General features: G+C 37.8%; 1 protein-coding gene and 1 non-coding gene across 3 annotated transcripts in view; both read right to left on the bottom strand.

The window, feature by feature from the left end:
• The window catches only part of Slc6a15 (solute carrier family 6 member 15), a 53,920-nt gene that overhangs the window by 29,442 nt on the left and 4,052 nt on the right, over positions 1-20,426 (bottom strand). Inside the window, exon 2 of one of the 2 annotated variants that reach the window (XM_028754597.1) lies at positions 4,035-4,479. In XM_028754597.1, coding sequence (XP_028610430.1) covers positions 4,035-4,323 — 289 coding nt within the window. In that variant the 5' untranslated portion in view covers positions 4,324-4,479. The remainder of the gene's footprint in view (positions 1-4,034; positions 4,480-20,426) is intronic. The other variant, XM_028754596.1, reaches the window with a different exon arrangement.
• On the bottom strand, positions 13,468-13,610 carry LOC114610114. Its single transcript, XR_003709640.1, has one exon. It is a non-coding gene; the product is annotated as a small nucleolar RNA SNORA48 (small nucleolar RNA).

Raw genomic sequence — 20,426 nt, 5'->3', positions numbered from 1 at the left:
CAATTGTCATAGTAGAGTATACATTGACAGAAATCATTTCATAAAGACACTATTTGAAGGCTTTTTATGATATAAAAAGTAGAAATCTTTAAGAAAAACATAACTGACCTTCCTTAAACATTCAAAATTTTGAATCCTGTATATAACTAACTGCTCTAGGAAATCCCTCAGGGCAGTTAGGTGACTCAGTGGGTAAACCTCATGCTCCATGGTCTTATGATCTGAGTTTCGGTCCTTGAACCCACAGTGGAAGGAGAAAACTGAGTCCTGAAATCTCCTCTGCATATTCCCCTAATACACACATGCATCACACACAAACACACACATACAAAATAATAGCAAAGTTTAAAATGTTTAAATTGTGGTTCCTGGATTGTGTACAAATCCATCATCTTACAGTGTTTACAGAGTTATTTACTAAATACTAACCTAAACTCTTATAGTCCTGCATTCCAAAAGTATAGATTGGGACCAATGGCATTTGACAGAATTAAATTTTTTATATTCTAAATAAAGTAATACCAAAGAAAAACAAATGCCTAGTCTGAAAGACAGAAAAATAAAAATAAATAATAATAATAATAATTTTTAACAAATGCAATATTTGTTTTCATATATACCACACATAAAAAATTTACCTCAGAAATCATAATCTGTTTCTTAAACTGGGAGAAAGTATGCATAGAGCCTTTAGGAAGTAAAACTAATATACTTTGTGTCTGTCATTAAAGTGTATGTGCTGCAGCCAACCATTGGACTCAGCCTGGGAACCACAATGGAAGAAGAGCTAGGGGAAGGACTGAAGGAGCTGAAGGAGTTTGCAACCACATATGAAGAACAACATTATCACCTAACTGAACCACCCAAAGCTCCTAGAGACTAAACCACCAACCAAAGAGAATCCATGGAGGGACCCATGACTCCAGTCCCTTGTCAGGCATCAGTGGGAGGGGAGGCCCTTGGTCCTGTGAAAGCTTGATGTCCCAGTGTAGGGGAATGGTAGGGTGGAGGGGAGGTAGTAGGTGGGTGGAGGGGGGAGCACCCTCTTGGAGAGAAAACATAGGGAAAAGAGGAGGGATACGGTGTGGAGTTTGTAGAGGGGTAACTGGGAAGAGGGAGATCATTTGAAATGTAAATGGATAAAATGATTAGTTTAAAAAAGTGTGTGTGTTGTTATATTTGTAGCAAAACACCCATAGTTAAAAGAAACAATGATTTTTTTAATCAAAATCGCGTGTAAATTATAACTAATGATTTGCAAATCGATTGAATAGTTTGACAATGTCATTCTTTCTTTTATTTAACTGGTGAGATAAAGAGATGTACATACATTTGTACATTACAAATTAATGTGACCTACACACTGGACTTCATATATTCAAATTTCTAAGTTGGCAACCTACCCCTGGGTTCACGGATAAATACACCTTGTCACAGAGGAGGAAGATGGAATGAATGTTCTATTCTACTTTTCCTAGGTGTACAGGAACATGCACCTGCACAAATGCCTTGTGGACTGCAGAGCACATACACACAGATGCACACACAAACACACACACACAGACACATACATGTACACACACAAATACAGTAGTGTGTTACAATTGCTAATCCCATTTTGCATGCATAGGAATTGAGCCTGAAGAGGTGAGCAACGTTCAGAAAGTTCGCATGGCTTGAAACATGGGCAAGAGCCAGGTGTATGTGTCAGAGTGACGGCAAAATAAGAAGAAACCTCTGTATCCTGACTTATTAAGCTTAGTCCTGTGCAGTAAATGTAACATCTACATAAATCAACATATATAGTAGACCTCTTTCTTTTTTTTTCCCTCTTATTCAGAAAATGCTTCAAATGATTCATGGTTGTTTTGTGCTTTTTAAAGAAACTCCTCTGGTTTCTGGAACACTATGCTCCACACCCTTTGTCCCTTTCCAATCCAGCCTATGTCTCACGAGACATACAACATTGCTCTCCATTATCCTTTGGAGGCAAGAAATAAACAATAGTGAAAATATCTTGATTCATATTTTTATTGAGAAACTAGAGGGATTTGTCTTGCTAATAACTAATATGTCAACTCTGTAATCACTCTCCATCAAGGTGGATGTTATGCTAAAAGGAATGAAACCTGACTGTAAGCTTAAACTGCTTTCATTCTTAGCAGAACATCTAGTAAGGTGTAGAAAGAGAAATGCCTCAAAATCAGAATTCACTTCTGCCAGTTTTAGCAAATGAAATGAACATTAAGAAATTAACAAAAACCTAGGAAGCAACCAAACATTTGAAAAAAATACCAGTCGTACACAGATGTTAATCTTTGACACCGTAAATAATTCCCACGTGATATTATCAGTTTGGTAGAGAATTACTGTTTCCTGAGCAATGAGTGGTATGTGGCATACATCACATAAAATTAAATTCTTAGCTCTCAGGCAGGTAGATCTGTTAAATCGATTGCTTTCCCAAACCTCTCCCTGTGTTCTGGGTGAAATTACCCAACCATTTTAAACACACATTAATCACAACAACTATGAAAATGAGTACATGTGTAGCCCTGTTCATTTGACATGATGTATGTGGATTATAGCTATAGTCAAATAAAACCATATATGGTTTCAGCCAACCAAGCTATCACAGACCCAATAGAATATCAACATAATTCTAAGACTTGATGATGAAACGTGTACCTTACCAGAATATGCAGGTTTGGGTTTGTTCATGTGTGGGCATGGCAATAAGCACATAGAGACTAGATTTCAAGCATCTTTGTCTATCAATATCCAGCTATTTTTTTTGGAGGGGGAAGATCTCTCACTGGGACTAGCACTTACTGTTTTGGTTTGACTGGGTAGCTAGCAAACCCCAGGTATTCACAGGACTCCCTGGCATGAGCAGTAGAGTTACAGATGCATGTCACTAAGCATGGCTTTCATGTGGGTGCTGGGAATCAAAACTCAGGTCCTCAAGCCTGCATACCATATACTTTTTCTACTGAGCCATCTTCATAGGCCAAAATATATACTTATCCATATTTACTTTATGCATACAGACTTCATATACATATATTATAAAATTTTAAAAACAATTTGTATCTCTTCCTTTTTCCTCCATTGGGCTGGGAATTCAATCTATGATTTTATATGTGGTAGAAAATCATTTCACTCTACACACATCTAGAGTTTCTTCAAAGATATTGGTTGGTTGATTGGTTGGCTTTGGTTTTTGGTTTTTGGTTTCTTTAGGGGGTTGTACTAAAGAACTACTAGGATTTTCTCCTTTGTGTTGACATTTTTTCTCCAATGGATTCTTAGGACAGTAGTTTTTCTTTCCAAAGTATTGATAATTATATGCCCACCTTTGCATTATAAAGTGTTGATAATAGTGGAACTAGTTTTTGTTTAAAATTAAGAGTGTTCTGTTTTTTAAAGTATCTGTTGAAGCTGGTTTACAGAATCAGAATCAATGTGTAAAATCTCTAAGGGCAAAGAATGACTGGCATTATGGTAATTATTTGGTTAAACTCCTTCTCATGAGTTCTGAAAGTGCTAGGTCCAATTTAAAGACCATAATCATTCTAAATTATATGTTAGTTTTGCTTCTAGTAAAGAAGGAGACAACTTAAAATTCGGAGTTTATAATTCATGGAGAGAACAACCATGTTCTATCAGTGTTGTTGGCTTTAGATTCTTATTGAAAGCAAAAGTCTGGCATGCATAAAGAACATAACACATATTAAAAAAAAAACCTCCCTGTCAGTACTTCAGCATTGTTTACAGTATCCAGGGAATAAGTTTGAGAATGTGTTACCTTAAGCAATCCCTGAGTATTTGTAGGATGCCAATATGTTCCTATGGAAACTTCATCTGAACCCAGTGCTGGGCTGACTTCCCACAAATGCGTCTCCTTAGCTTTGTAATGGAATTCACAATTTCAGAACTAATGAGACTACAGCAACAATGGGGGCTACCTGAAATAACGGATTGCAGTTTACTAGTGTAGCTATTCATCATTAAAGCAAACGAATGCAACTTACCACCACCATTCTTTTGGCAGAGGTATGGGAATCGCCATACATTCCCCAGACCTACAGAAAATCCAACTTGTGCCAAAATGTATTGCAGCTTACTGTTCCAAGCTGGCCTTTCATCATCAACTTCAGATCCATCTTCTGCATCTGTATCTTTCTCTTCTTGAACATCAACGATTAGTTCGCTCTTCTTAGAAACATCTTCCACTGAATCTTCATTGGACAGAAGGTCTTTGACAGATTCAATGACATCATCATCCAAATCTCTCTTTACCACTTTGCTATTCTTAGGCATTGGAAATTACTCTTCTTAAAGACACCCTTGAGGCAAATATATATTTTAAATGTTATTTAAAACCAAGTAAATCTGAGAAGAATATCATATAAATCCTAGATTCAAGGTGAGAAATTCTTATGGATCCTGGATCCGATCCCAATACTCTGTATATACCTAGGAAATAGAACGTTGAAATGAAATATTTAATAATGAGAAATATAACCAATACTTCAATACCATTTCTTGCTCATTTTATGAGAGACTCTCTTTCTAAGACAATAATATATGATTGATCTTGATCATTAAGAGTTCAAAAATTTCAAAAGTGAATGAATTAGTATGTGTATCAGTTTCAAACACATTTTCTTTAGTTAAATTCTTTGAAAAATGCACTTTAATTCAAGATCTTTTCTCATACATCTATTGTTTTCATATATATGCATATATATATATAATTTGTATATATGAAATACATATGTGTGTGTATGTATTTCAAACTCACCTTGAAAATCTGTCTTCAGCCATCTCTTCCATTTATTTATTACTTACTTTGTGTACATTCTTGTGTTAGTTATTAAATGTGAGACTATCCTATACATTATAGTAAAGAAACATTCAGTGCCTACTTATAAGGATCTTCTACCAAATAAAGAGAAAAGTGTATCTTAAGTAAATAAACTACAACAGAGTATTTCAATATAATTTTGCCTAATCAGTACAGGCAATAAACTAAAACCAATTACCTGTCTTGGTTATTAATGCTCTAGACTAGTATGGGATAGCTCTTTTCTAATCTATTTAAAGTTATTTTATCATTTACATTTTTGAAGCAGTAAATGATAAAAGTATGAACGTTGCCTGTTCATCTTTGAAGAAAGCCACTCATATATTGTCACCCTTAGAGAGGTCAGCACTGTTTACATGCAGATATGCTATATCCACTTTTCTTTTGATTTTTCATGTACAAGGGATAGAAGATGTTGCATATGAATTTAAATAAGAATACTGTAAAACTGCTTGGTGTATGAAGTGGTGAAGGTTAGGTGATTTGTCATGAATGTCATAACGTCTGCCTATGTTTATAGACTGGCCCTTACATATGGTATGACCTTATTCCATTTCAGCACAACTGTAATATCCGTTTCATCCAATGTCCCTAATTGTTTCAATTATAAGTATTATCTAACACTTACTTGCTAACAGAAGACTTGCTATTACGGCTTACAAAACCTAAATTTTGCAAAGACCCTTTTTTCCCAAAAATGTGTTCCACCTTTTTTCTAAAACATAAACTTTAGTCTCAGAAGTAAATATCCCCTGTCAACTTCATTTATATTTTATTGTATGATAATATTTACTTTACTAAAAATACATACCAATGTGGAATTCCTCCCCTCTCTTCACAGATACATCATTATGATTAATTAAATAGTGTTTTATAGACACAAGAGACAATGGAGTAGAGCTTAAAGAAGAAGCACAAGCACAAAGAGAAATATAAAATGAAAGTATAAAAGAGATAGATGGGCGCCAAGTAACAACGAAATCACATTTAAGCAAACATAAATTACATCGTCCTCAATGTTATTAATGCTATTGGCAAATATTCCTTTCTGTCAGACAAGGGAGGACTCCTGTGTAGCAGCAGAGGAGGAACCTGGTCTACAGGATCATGAGATCCAGCCAAACAAAAGAGAAAGCAAGGACCCCCCCAAAATAAAAATCATACAGAAGCTGGAACTTTAATAGGAAATAAGATTTATAATTTTTACATACAGGCTAAAATTTAAAATAAGACATTGAGAGCCGGGCAGTGATGGCGCACGCCTTTAATCCCAGCACTTGGGATGCAGAGGCAGGCGGATCTATGAGTTCGAGAGTTCGAGGCTAGCCTGGTTTACAGAGTTCCAGGACAGCCAGGGCTACACAGAGAAACCCTGTCTCGAAAAAAAAAAAGACATTGAAATTGGAAAATAAAAGAAGAATAATATACAAATAAACGTGTAAAAATGCTGTTGTTACTTTATGCAAGAGGCAGGACTGTTTAGACAGGGCCCTTGTAATCTGAGAGAAGATACTGTCCTCAACTCTTATCTCTTCATGGCCTCATTTGAGCTTTCTTTTTATTATAAAGGAATCTTATAAAGACTGATTTGCCCACTCGAAGAGACATATTAGTTCCAAACACTTAAGACTAGTTTATAAAGATAAACTAGATTTATATAAGGCCTTTTATATCATATATAAGGCCTAGATTTTATAAGGCCTTTGGGGAGAAGAAAATAATCATGGGAGATCGAGGGAGGGATCTGAGTGGGAGAGGGAAGTGATGGAAGGAAAGGGGGACCAAGATCAGGGTTTGGAGGGTGTGGATAGGACAGGTGAGAAGCTAAGAAGGCCAGGAAAATGAATGGAAATATGCAGCTTTTGGGGGGGAGGCGATCCTCTAGAAAGTGCCAGAGACCCAGGAGGTGAGAGACTGTTAAGACTTAATGGGAGTAACCTTAACCAAAATACTCAACATTGCGGAGAGGGAACTTTAAGAGTTCACCTTCAGTACATGGACAGGGCCTCAAGTAGAGGGACGGAGTTATTAACTCACAGTCAAAATTTCTGACCCAGCATTGTTCTTATATAAAAGAATTGCAGGTACAAAAATGGAGAAGAAACTGAAGACAGGAGCCTAGCATGGCCATCCCCAGAGTGACTCTACCAGCAGCTGAATGAGATAGCATTCACCTATACCCAATGAGAATGCAGATACCTACATCCAAGCAATGGACTGAAGTCAGTAACCCCTATGGTTGAATTAAGGGAAGGATTGAAGAAGCTGAAGGGGAGTGTGACTCCATAGAAAGACCAGAAGTCTCAACTAACCTGAACTCCAGGGAGATTCCAGACACTGAGCCAGCAACCAGGCCACATACATAGGTTGGTCTGAGCCCAGCCCCCATCTCCCTTGCACATAGATAGAACTGCCTGGTCTGTCCTCAGTGGGAGAAGATGTGCTAATCCTGGAGAGACTTGAGGCCCCAGGGACAGATAAGGCCTGGTTGGTGGGGAGGACACCCTCCCAGAGGGAAGGGGGAGGAGGAGTGAGGTGAGGAACTGTGAGAGGGAGTACCAGGAGGTGGGGGAGAAAAAGCTTGAATGTAAATAAATAAAATAATTTTTAAAAAGTATTTTTAAGTGCCTACAGAAATCAAATCTTCTTTCTAAATTTTAGAAATTTTATGATCATGCCCAAGTTATTTAACTCATTTGTTAATTGAAAATGATAATGTTCTTATAGAAATACTACCATGATAAGAAGATATAATAAATGTCAACTTTTACGAGTGTGACTGTGTTCACTATTTTAAATGTATTAGCCTATAGTTAAGTTGTTGCATGTTCAGAATAAATGCTCCATATTTCAGCTGTTTTTATTTTTAAACACTATGTTCTATTTCTACATACTGGGTAACTTCAAAACCTACTGATTTCAAAGGCAGCTAGAGTTTTAACTGTGTGTGATTCGTTGGTCCACTAATATGAGCTAGATTTTCATAGACAGTTGTTACACAAGTTGCACCCAACCATATTACTACAGTGACTTCCAATAAAGTGGCCCGAGAGTTTCTACTTCAAACAGTCAGGAGACAAATTACCACTCAGGTCACTGTATTGGTGCTAGATATAGCCTTTCCAAAATGTGGGCTACCACTGCTTATATTGTCAACAAAGACTATCAACTCTAGCTTAAAGATTAAACCAAGGAAATGTAACAGTAAGCCTCTGAGGCATATTTGAAAATGACTTATTGGTCATTTCACAGGTTCACAACAAAATTCACACTGATTTGAATAAGGTAGATATCTAGCCCTATGGAACAGAATAGAGGATCCAAAAATACACACACAAAGACATGGCTATGTTATTTTTGATGAAAGCAGAAAAAAAGCCTATTCAACACCAAGTGCTAACAAGATTGGATATCTACTTTCAGGAAGAATCAATTTAAATATATATCTTTCACATTCCATAAAATCAATGTTAATGATGAAAGACTTTTATTTATTTTTCCCTTATCTCTGTTTATTTTTTTTATTGGATGTTTTATTTACATTTCATATGTTGTCCCCTTACCCCATCCCCCGCCCACCCAGGAACCCCCTATCCCCTTACCCCTCCTCCTTCTTCTATGCAGATGTAACCCCTACCTACCCGACTCCCACCTCCCCACCCTCAAATTCCCACCCCCTGGGGCGTCCAGCCTTCATGAGGTCAAGGATCTCTTCTTCCACCTATGCCCAGCAGGGCCCTCTGCTCTTAAGTATACAGCTGAAGCCATGGATCCCTCACTAAGTGCTCCCAGGCTGGTGGTTTAGACCCTGGGAGCTGTGGTTGGTTGGTATTTAAAATCTGAAACACTGAAGCTTCTAGAAGAAAACAGGGAATGGCCTTCAAGTTACAGGCAAGAACTTCCTTAATACAAACTTAATAGCACAGGAAACAACATTTAATTAATAAAGTTACATTAAAGTTTTTCAAGTTACCTAAAATTTTTAAAAGTATGCACAGAAAGAAAAGTGTCATCACAGTAAACAGTTTACAGAATGGGAGAAAAATCTTGGCCAACTATACTGAAGATATGACTCTAATGTCTAGAATAATTAAAGAACTCCAAAGTTTAAAAAGTAAAAACAAAAAACAACAACAAAAAAATGAAGCAAACAAATAAAAAAAAACAAAAACTCCAAAAATAAATAGGCCATCAAACTAATCAGGAAGTTTTCAAAAGAAGAGATATATGTGGTCAACAAATATTTAAAATGTGGGAAGCATATCAATAAAAAGAAATCCTATTTATACATGATATGACTATAAGCTAATATAGTCATTATAGAAATCAGTCTGAAGCTTTTCTCAATAGTATTAAAAACAGAAGTATAAGGTCAGATATCCAATCCTTGACATACAACCAAATGACTGTATCTGGCTAAAAAGATACTTGTACGTCTACATTTATCACCATTCTAGTCACCCTAGCCGAAAAATGGAATCAGCTAAGATGTCTATCAACTGATGTGTTGATAATGAATATATAGTCCATATTGAGAGTAGAATTTTACTCAACCATAAAGAAAAATCAACTTATGCAATTTATAGGAAAATGGATATATGTGGAAATGAAATGAACCATACGAGGCTTAGGCAAATGCCATATGTGCTTTGTCATACAGACCTTAGCTTCTAGTATTACATGTGCGTATATATATATGAAAATGAGTGTAGTTGAAGCCATGAACCAAGAAAGGGATCTATTTGAAAGAAGAGATTTTAAGGAAGGGAGTTAGGAAGGATAGTAGACACATGTTATTTGGAAGCAGAATGGGACACATTGAGAATAGACAGGTACTAGATGCGCAAAGACAGGAGCAGGAAAGGATAATAAACTAATAAAAAGAGTGTACAGAAACATCATAATGAAACCACTTACTCCTTTAATCTTTAAAAGAGTTGTGCTTGTTTGTTTGCTTTCTCATTTGCCTGTTTGTTTGGCCTGGATGTTGAGAAAGAGTCTCACTATATAGCTCTAGCTATCCTGGAACTATTATATAGACCAGGCTGGCCTGAAACTCAAAGAGATCGACATGCCTTTATGTCCCAAGGGCGTGGATTAAACCCTTATGTCACCACACTACAGTATAAGTCAATGTTTAAATAAAAATTAAAAAATAAAGAAATTCCATTTTTTAAAGGAAATGGCAAGTAAGTCTTACAAAAATGAGTGTGTGACAACTGAAGAAAAAACTACAATGACTGTCTTTGAAAAGGATGCTCTGTGTCTGTCCTCTTTGGTTGTCTTCCTTATTTGTGGTGTGAATAATAAGGAGACATGACATTATCAAAAGTGGGTGTCTCCTTAAGTTCCACCAAAGGTGTCATGGGCAGAACACAAGTGCTTCTGTAGCAATGGGTGCTGCTTTCTGACTCTCAGAGGCTCTTTCGTTCTTTGCCCTTCCCACCTCACTGCCAAGAACCCTGTTGTGTCCCTGAGGCCTGCCAGTGTGCCAGTATCTTTGTTGTTTCTCATTTGCTTCTATGACAGCATCACTTCCCACGACCTGCAAACAGGAACTCTAAATGACACAGCACTTTCGAAGATCAAATTATTTTATCTTTCTGTCATTCTGTGTATAAGAATACCCACTTGTAAAACATGTTGAGAGCATTGTGGTTTAAATTCATATTTAAATTTTCCCATTACTACATTTTTGGATTGAATTAGTTTCTCTTACATACAATTTGTCCGAATAAAATTCCTTTGAAACACTTAAACTTTGACCTAAAACCTTTAAAACCAATATATATTTCCAATACAACTACCTTCTATTTTCTTCTTGTTACAGAATGTTTTACCTCGCTTGGGTCTTTGTCTTCACACGTTTGTGTTGAGATCAGCTTGCCAAGGTCTACAAAGTAACAAAAAGAACCTGTGAGAGAGGCCAGCTAGTGAATGCTCTCTCCACCAAGTTGCACTAGCTGATTAGCTGGGTTTGTTATGAAAGACCCACATGGTAGAAGAAGAGAACCAACTCTTGCTATCTGTCCTCTCACCTGCCCATGTAAGTGGTCATATGTACACACACATACACAGGGAGAGACAGAGACACAGACACAGAGAGACAAAGAGAGACATCTATCAAAGAAGCTTCTCCTCCTAGCAAATTGTGATCGTAATCACACAAACACATACAAGTCAGTGTTTTACTACAGATATTTTTAAGAATGTGAGTCTGTAATGTTTGTCTTATATTTTGCTTTTTTAGTTTTAATGCTTTTATAAAAAGAAGTTTTGTCATGATTTTTCCCTTATTTTCTGAGAGGAAGTGTGTAGAATCAGTTTTGTTTCTTTTTAAGTGTTTGGCAGCTTTCACCAATAAAGCCATCTGCAACTGAGTTTCTTTTCAGAATATATATTTAATTTAGAAATTCAATTCATCTCTCTGATACACAGCTACTTAAATTACTTCTTTGTTACCTTGGTTTTAGGAAGCCATCTTTTGCAAGGATTTTGTCCATTTCATCAACTTTACTGGGATGGAGTAACCGCTGATACCCTATAGCCTTAAAAAAAAAAAACTGCCCTTCTCTTTCTTTTTTTTTTTTCAAGAATTTGGTATTAGGTCTTCTCTATGCTTTTCTTCCTCCCTCTCCTCCTCCTCTTTTTTCTTCTCCTTCTTCTTTCCAGGCCACACAAATATTTTCTTTTCTCTTCTTAAAAATTACTTTCTATTGCAACATTGACCCCAAAATAATGCAGACACACACAAACACACACACACACACACACACACACACACACACGATCCAAAGCATAGAAAAACATCTCATTGTGGAAGCTGTAGTATGTCACAGTGTGCCTCACAGTATATCTCTCTGTCTATACATTGTCCCTTGCAACTGTTCATTGCAATGAGCCATTGGTCTGGTCCCTGGCTTTTGTGACACTATCAATATTGGATCCTCACTGATTCTTGTCCTGGTTGTCCTGCTGTTGCCCTCTGTATGGAGGTCCCGCAGCTTTGGATCAGCAGGACTGGCCCTTTCACATATCCTAATCATTCGCAGGTGATATAGATTTTGGAGTGAGCTAACACAGAGCCCTGGATCTGGACCTAGATAGTAGCTAAGCTAGTCAGCATGCCAGTTTCCACCACCAGGGCGAGATCTCCAGCACTGCTCACTACTCTGGCTAGGCTACCCAATGCAGTCATCACCAAAAAGCACAGTCAGCTCTTATGCTCTCATTGCCCCTGGGATGGCTCACTGGCACCCATGACTCCAGAGACAGCTCTACTGTGGCCCAAGTGAGGTTCAGGGTACTCTCTCCCTAGTGTTACAGCCAACGAGGGACAAAGCCATCTCACCCACTCTTATGACTTCTGGGCCATCTTTCTGGAGGTATCTAGGGGTGAGAGGGAAGAGGGCATCACCCTCACATCCATGCCACATCAAGGTAGAGGAGTGCTGAGACCAGCTCTCCTATGCTCTCACTATCAGGGTCAGCTCACCTAAACACACACACACACACACACACACACACACACCAAGGTCAGCTCTGCTGTGTTGTCCAGGCAGTGCCTACTTTCCTGAGTACTGCAGCTGGTCAGAGACAGGACAAGCTCTCCGGCACGAATGACTCTGTTGGCAGTTTTCTTGACTGCTTGAAACAGATCTCCCACAGCCCAGCCACCAGGACCAGCCCTATTGCGCTGACTGGGTGAGACACAGTGCCTACTCTCCAAAGTCCTGCCTCTGGTGAGAAGTGGGGCCAGCTCTCCATAGCACCACACCCAGTGAAGGGGAGGACCAGTTATGTAACAATCCTGGATATCCATGTAGTCCCTGGTCAGAGACATCCCCATGTTCTGTTGTGGGAATATAAACTACAGACATTGACACTGACCTCTGCTGCCAAGTATTTGGATGTGGACCTCACTATGGCTACCAGACAATAGGGCTGGCCACTCACAACAGGTTATTTCTTTTCATCCTTGAGTCTCCAATTCCAACCTATTCCATAATGCTGAAGCTGCTCTACTTCTGTTTCTCTCCCATCTGTCCATCACACACTCACACACTGCGGTGGCTCTGGCTGCAGGCTGGCCACATGGCTGGCAAGTCCCTCTGTCTGCACTGGTTAGCATGGTAGCAAACAAGTGCCTATTGTCAACCTGTGCTGTGCACAGGAGTACAGGTCTGTGGGTGGCATGGTGGTCTGTCCATGGCTGTACTTGCTAGTCTAGCCAGAGTAGTGAACAGTGCTGTAGAGCTCACTCTGATGGTATAAATAAGGGAAAGCTGGCATGCTGAGAAGCTCAGCCACTACCCAGGCCCAGATCCAAGGCCCTGAGTTGGCAAGTATGACACTCACAGGTTGGGACAATCAACTGCAGTCAAAGAGGGAAATCACACCCACCAGGCACTAGCCAGCTTTCTGCAGCTAGTGAGGTCATAGACTGTAGGAAAGAATCTAGTATGGCCACTTTGCGAGGTCATAGACTGTAGGAAAGAATCTAGTATGGCCACTTTGCAATAACAGAATAATTCCTTACTGCATTCTAAGTTGTATCCTTAAACCCACAGAAAAGTGTGGGTACCACACCTCATCAAAACAGCATCCTCGGCATAAAACAGCTTTGACCACCAAGCTAGATATCAAGCTAGGATAAACAAAGGACTGCTAGCTGCTCTGTCCCTGACTGATCAAAGAACAATACTGCAACAAGGTGCCTGTTTGCCCATTGCCAGGGTCACACTAGTATTTTCTTTTTTCTTCCTTTTTTTTCTTTCTTTTTTTTTTTTTTTGTAAACAGCATTTCTCTGTATAGCCCTGGCTGTCCTGGAACTCACTCAGTAGACCAGGCTGGCCTTGACCTCAGAAATCTGCTTGACCTCAGAAATCTGCCTGCCTCTGCTTCCAAAGTGCTGGGATTAAAGATATTTGCCACCACGGCACTGTCCGACTCACACTAATATTTTTATGGCAGACTTATGTCAATACTTTGGTCACTTTTTGCCCCATGTTTCACCTCCAAACTATCATAACCTCTCTCTCTCTCCCTCTCTCTCTCTCTCTCTCTCTCTATATATATATATATATATATATATATATATATATATATACACATATACACACAAATATATATATATATATATATATATAATGGAGATTGGGTTTCTCTGTATAGTTCTGAATGTCTTTTAGACCAGGCTCTCCTCAAATTCTGACAATATGTTTTGATTAACACGTGTAATGAAAATACGCAAAGACATTGCAGACAGAGAGACATATGCATGTTATAGCTATATCAAGGATAGCTCCTACAGAGTTGGCTGCACTGAACTAATATACAATTTGATAAGCTGCACTGGTTTATAAACTGATAAATCCTGCACTGCAACAAGGGATAGTTCTGATAGGCCAGCTAGTACTGGCTAAGCTTTAGCATTTGCAAAAGCTTTACATTCATAATGCACTAAAAACGCTCATGAATCTCATTAGGAAATTTAAATTTTAACATATTAAAATTTTACTGGCTAAATTTTTCTTTACATAGTAATCTGAGTATTGAATTTAAAATTCATCCTGGATTGAATTAAGTATATTTTCTAATTTTAACACATAGTATATAAAGTATAAACTACCAGAGTAAAAGAAAAATGTTAAGCCTTATTATAGTGCTTAGGATAAAAATGGCAGACTTTGTTGTTTGCTCTAATGTTGTGAAACAACTGCTAAAGGAATCAGATGAAAAATTTATGAGATTGTGAGATAATGATGTTGACAAATAATAGAATATTTTTTCTATGTAGAATTCAATCTAAAAATTTCTTTTGTAAATTATACCCCACTATATCTGTTGCATTAAGCGAAAAGATAACAAAATGGCATGTTAAAAATTGAGAGGAAATACATTGTATGAATGACAATCCAAAAATCATAATCTATATTTATTAAGTATAGGCTCTGATATACTCTATCAGAGTAAGTCAATATTAAAAGGCATTAACACCAAATACTGGTGAGATTGTAAAGAAATGACTATTATTATATCTTACAGATGACAACATAAATGATACATCTGAAGTGAATAAAAGTACGCAATTATTTCTGAACCTAATAATAAACTTCTTAGAGTGACCACTGTCTGCATTCTAGAGAAATAAAAACTTACAAAATTTAGATAAATGCTAATAGCTATTATTCACCCACAGAAGACTCTGAAGCAGAAATCATACAAGTGTGTCTACATGAGTGAATACGTAAACAACTAAGTCCTTACCATGAAATAGTGGCACAAGAGTAAGTGCTATTCCTGCCAGAAACAATTTGAATAGATAACAGGAAAATGATGCTGAATATAAAAAATAAAAAGTTAATAGAGGTGAGCATATCAGTAAGAGGCCATTGGGCTAGACTAAGACTAGAGTGAGGGTGAAAGACTTGTGTGAAGGATTATGAGAATCATAGAGTAGGAAGTGTTAAACGGAAAGGAAAATGAAGAACAGGATATAGGTGGGGCAGGAAAGGGATAAATAAAATGAAAGACCCATCAAAAAAGAAAATATGGAAATGTACTACACACATATAAGTAAAAATAATTAGAGAGGGGTTACTCCACACAGAGCTACTAGACACCAGAAGCTGTCAAACAGAAAGTGTGGTACATTTACACAATGGAATACAATTCAGCTATTAAAAACAATGACTTGACAAGTTTTGCAGGCAAATGGATGGAACTAAAAAATGTCATCCTGAGTGAGACAACCCAGACCCAAAAGGACATACAAGGTATGTACTCACTGACAAGTGAATATTAGCCCAAAAGCTCAGAATGCCCATGATACAACCCACAGATCATATAAAGCTTAACAAGAAGGAAGGTCAAAGTGTGGAGCTTCATTCCCACTTAGAAGAGGGAACAAAATGAACATGGGAAGTAGAAGGAGGGACCTGGGTGGGAGAGTGGAGGGGAAGGGAAAAAGAAGGAGCAGGATCAGATATGGGAAGGGACAGGAGAGAAGTCCAAAGGGCCAGGAGAATGAATAGAAATATGTAGCAGTTGGTTCAGGAGGGGGAGGGGGAGAGATGGAGAACTAGGAAAACCACTAGAAAATGCCAGACACCAGTGATGCAAGAGGCTCCCAGGACCCAATGGACATGACATTAGATGAAATATCTAACAGAAGGGAGAGAGAACCTCAAGAGAGCATGGACCCAAGTTGAGAGATGAGGCTACCTACCCATCTCAAAACCCAGACACTATTGCTGATTGTCAAGAAGTGCTTGCAGATGGGATATGGCTGTCTCTCTAAGGCTCTGCCAGAACCTGACTAAGACAGATGCAGGTACAGCCAACCATCTGACTGAGCCCTGGGGACCACAGTGGAAGAGTCAGGGAAAGGACTGAAGGAGCTGAAGGGGATTGTAATCCCATAGGAAGAACAATATCAACTAATCCCTCAGAGCTCCCAGGGACTAAACCACCCACCAAAGAGTACACATGGCAGAACCCATACCTCCAGCTTGGGAGGGGAGGCGCTTGGTCCTCTGGAGGCTTTCTGCCCCAGGGAAGGGGGATGCTAGAGGGATGAGGCCAAGTGGGCAAGGGAGGGGGTGAAGAGCACCCTCTTAGAGACAGAAGAGAGGAGGTATGGGATGAGGAGTTTGCAGAGGGGAGCCTGGGAAGGGGGACAACATTTGAAATGTAAATAAATAAAATAATCAATAAAAAAATGTATGGTTCCAGAAATTGGTTGCCTCTTTGAAGTTGTTAGCATTGATGGCCCCCCAACACTACAAGCTATTATTGTTGCTCTCGACTACCATCCAGAACTTGCCAATTAAATCCTACTGTAGAAAGGACCAAATACTAGAATCATAGAACATAGCAAAATTAGTTTGGTATACCCCTTAAAGCTTTATCCCTGCTATTAACTTCCATGGTGCCATAGTTACTAGTTACACTATCAGAGAAGTAAGTAATCATGAGTCACACCCATCCATGAACCCTATTAACTATAGTAACAACAACCCTGCCAAGAAATGTCCAAGGGTGCAACAGTGGCATGAATATTATGGCAGCAAACAACTACTTTCTGGTTGTATTTACATTTTACTTCTCAAGAAGAAACCCATATCGAGCATCATTATAAAGCCAAAACTCTATGGATAGACAGCACATTGGCACCCAGAGAGGAACCTACTTCTATTACTCTGCTATTGGGAAACAATATTAGACTGACTCCTACTGACTCATTATTTATACTAATAGATCAGTATATCTCACAGACCTCATCTGAGAAGCTTCTATTTGAAGGAGAGCAGGGAGGAGGGAGAGAGAACATGCAATCTATACAGCCTCCCAAGACTCACGGATCATTATAGAACAGGGGTGAGAAAAGCATGAGTCAGAGGCAATGGATGGGTGCAAGAAATCGTTGTCTTCTGGAAGCAGGTGCTCAAGAAGCCAAGAAATGTGAGACACTGTGAAAAAAGCAAACAAACAAAAACGAAATCCTCTTATGAGCATAGCTGAGGGAAAAGAATTCCTAGTCAATGGCATAGACCAATTCCTGAAGATCATAGAAGAAGACATCTACAAACTAAAGAAAGACATACCCAAATGGATATAAGAAGCACACAGCTCATCAAATAAACAAGACTAGAAAAGAAAAATGCCTCTAGTATGTTACAGTTAGAACATTTGGTATACAGCAAAGAAAATGTATTGAAAACTACAAAAAAAAAAGGTTCAAAGTTCAAGCCATGTATAAAGGAAAACACATCAGAACAGCTGATATTTCAATGGAAACCTTGAAAGCGAGACGAATCTGGAGTAATCCTTTTTAAATCCTAAAGGATGGTGGCAGTCAGCCTAGACTAATATACCCAGCAAAACTACATGTCATACTTTGGAAAAAAAAAGGAAAAGAAAAAAATTCTAAGCACCCTGAAAAAAATGTATATCCAACAAACCAAACAAAGAATACACAGAAAGCAATGATAGGGTAAAGAGAGGAAGTAAGATAGCAGAAAGACTGTGGAAAGAAATGTAAAGCCATAATTACTAAAACATAAAGTAGAACTGAAAATACAAACAGCACACAAAAATATAAATAATTCCAAATGAAAAGTTTGAATGGAGGTTAATACAAAATCAGATTCATAAATCAGTGGAACAGAACACTCTATCCTGAAAAACATGTGCATGGATAGAATATACCAAGAGAATTTTTGATAAAATATGAAGGTAATGCCAATGGGAAAACTACAAATATTTTAATAAATTAATCTGGAAACAACTCAACATCCTTAGTCAAAATTACAACTCTAAATGAACCAAGCCTAAAATAATACATAAAAGCTAACTCAAAATGTTTTATAGCCTTGAATATAAAATACATAACCAGGAGGAAAAAAAATCATTGAGATCTAGAGTTAAGAGAAGAGGTCTCAGATGTGACAGCAAAAGCAAGACATTGAAACGAAAAATTAATACGCTATGTTTCAAAATGTAAATCATTTTCCACTATGAAAAGACCTGTTAAGATAATAAAAAAATAAACAGTAAAAACATCAACAGCAACAAATACAGAGATCAACAGACTATGTGGAACTCACCCCAAAGGACACATCTACAACAAAATCCTAGCATCTAAAGCTCAGGATATATTGGAGGAGGAGAGAGCACAGACAGATTATGTGAGCCAGAATATGAGAAAATGAGCTGCTGTTAGATTGCCTTTCCTAGTAATGACAGGGAAACTATATTCATGACATCTCAGCAATATAGATGCTAAACCACGCCAAAACAATGACATGTGAGTGCAGAGGGGGGATATCTCCAGACGATCTGTCTCACCTTTAATCAAAGAATTACATGCAACTAATGACTTCCAGAGAGGGAAAATTAGCCTCTCCCAAGGATATTCCCATCATTGGTTAACTAATACAACATGATGAATCCTGAAATGGTATACACATAGCCCACAGTAAATAAACTCAGTGGATTGAATTTATATTTTTATGTGTATGCATACAAAACAATAACAACTAAAAAGAACCCATCAATAAGAGAGATGAAGAGGGAATATAGAAGAGGTTGGGCAAGACAGGGAAGGGAGAAGCGATGTAATTATATTACTTATTAATTAATCAAGAAAAGATAATAAGCAAGATGAAGATTAAGAGAAAGGGTACTGACCTTTTAACTAAGTGGTAAAGCACTTGCCTAACAAGAACAAGGAACTGAATTCGGTCTCCACCGGAGAAAATGTTTGAAGACCACACAATGAGAAAAACTCTAGTACTTCGGGTATATAAAAGGTCCTTCAACTCACTCATTAAAAATACAAAGTACAAAGTGGGCGAAGAAACTACTGGATCATTCCACTCAATGTTATGTGGAGGGCAAACACGTGAGCTAAGATTCAATGTTAACCTCAATCAGGGAAACAAAGCCACAAAGAAATACCACTACATACCAGTCAGAAAGGCGAAATTCTTTCAAAATCCAAAGTGGATCATTCATGTATCCTTTGTGAGAATGTACACTATGGCCACTACTCCAGAAAACAGTTGGGCAACTTCTCTTAAGGAAACTTGCAAAACTGAGCATGCAATTACTATATAACTTAGCAATTACATTCTTAAGCACCTGACCCAGATAAATTAAAAGGTATGTTCCATAAAAACTTGTACAGGGATCACCCTAGCAACTTTGCTCACAATAGCACCAGATTTGAAATAACACAGATGTCATCATCTTGTGAGTAAATGCTTAAACTCCGGTGCATCTAAGCAGTGTAGCATCCTACTAGTACAATTAAAAATCGGAGTAAGAATGAAGACAATTGTGTGTGTGTGTAGAAAGGCGATGTTTACTGCATGGTTCTATTGCATGACATTCTTAAAATGGAATGAAGTGGCTTTCATCATGAAACGAAGGCCCAGGATTTTCTGTGTGATGGGAGGGTTCCATAATATGATTATAGCAAAGTCAATATTTTTTAAAGATGTATTTATTTTTTATTTGTATGAGTATACTGTAGCTGTCTTCAGACACACACTGGAAGAGGGCATCGGATTCCATTACAGATGGTTGTGAACCACCATGTTGTTTCTGGGAATTGAACTCAGGACCTCTGGCAGAGCAGTCAGTACTCTTAACCACTGAGCCATTTCTCCAGCCCACAAGGTCAATATTTTGAGAATGATTTTATAGTATAACTTTATAAAAGAAGTAAACAGTGTTAAGAAAGTTTCGTTATTGCTGTTGTTGTTTTAACTCATAAACACATTCTGTCATTTCCTAACAACTACATATGATTCAGTAAGTGTCTCATAATTAAAATTATACATCCCTGAATGTTTTTGTTTGTTTGTGTGTTTGTTTTTGTGTCACTGTATACCTAACTAAATTCAACAATTCAACTACATCTACTCTAAATGAAACTGTGAGGGAGATAGTTAAAAAAATTACATCTAAACTTTTTTCCTACAAAATTTTATTATTAAAAAAAAATTATGTCTTGTGAGCTTTTCCCTCGACTACCATGTCTATTTT

The sequence above is a fragment of the Grammomys surdaster genome, unplaced genomic scaffold (genome assembly GCF_004785775.1).
Source record: "Grammomys surdaster isolate TR1022 unplaced genomic scaffold, NIH_TR_1.0 126028, whole genome shotgun sequence".
In the NCBI taxonomy this organism is placed as follows: domain Eukaryota; kingdom Metazoa; phylum Chordata; class Mammalia; order Rodentia; family Muridae; genus Grammomys; species Grammomys surdaster.
Note: the sequence above shows the minus strand (reverse complement) of the source record. Positions and strands in the feature narration are given on the sequence as shown.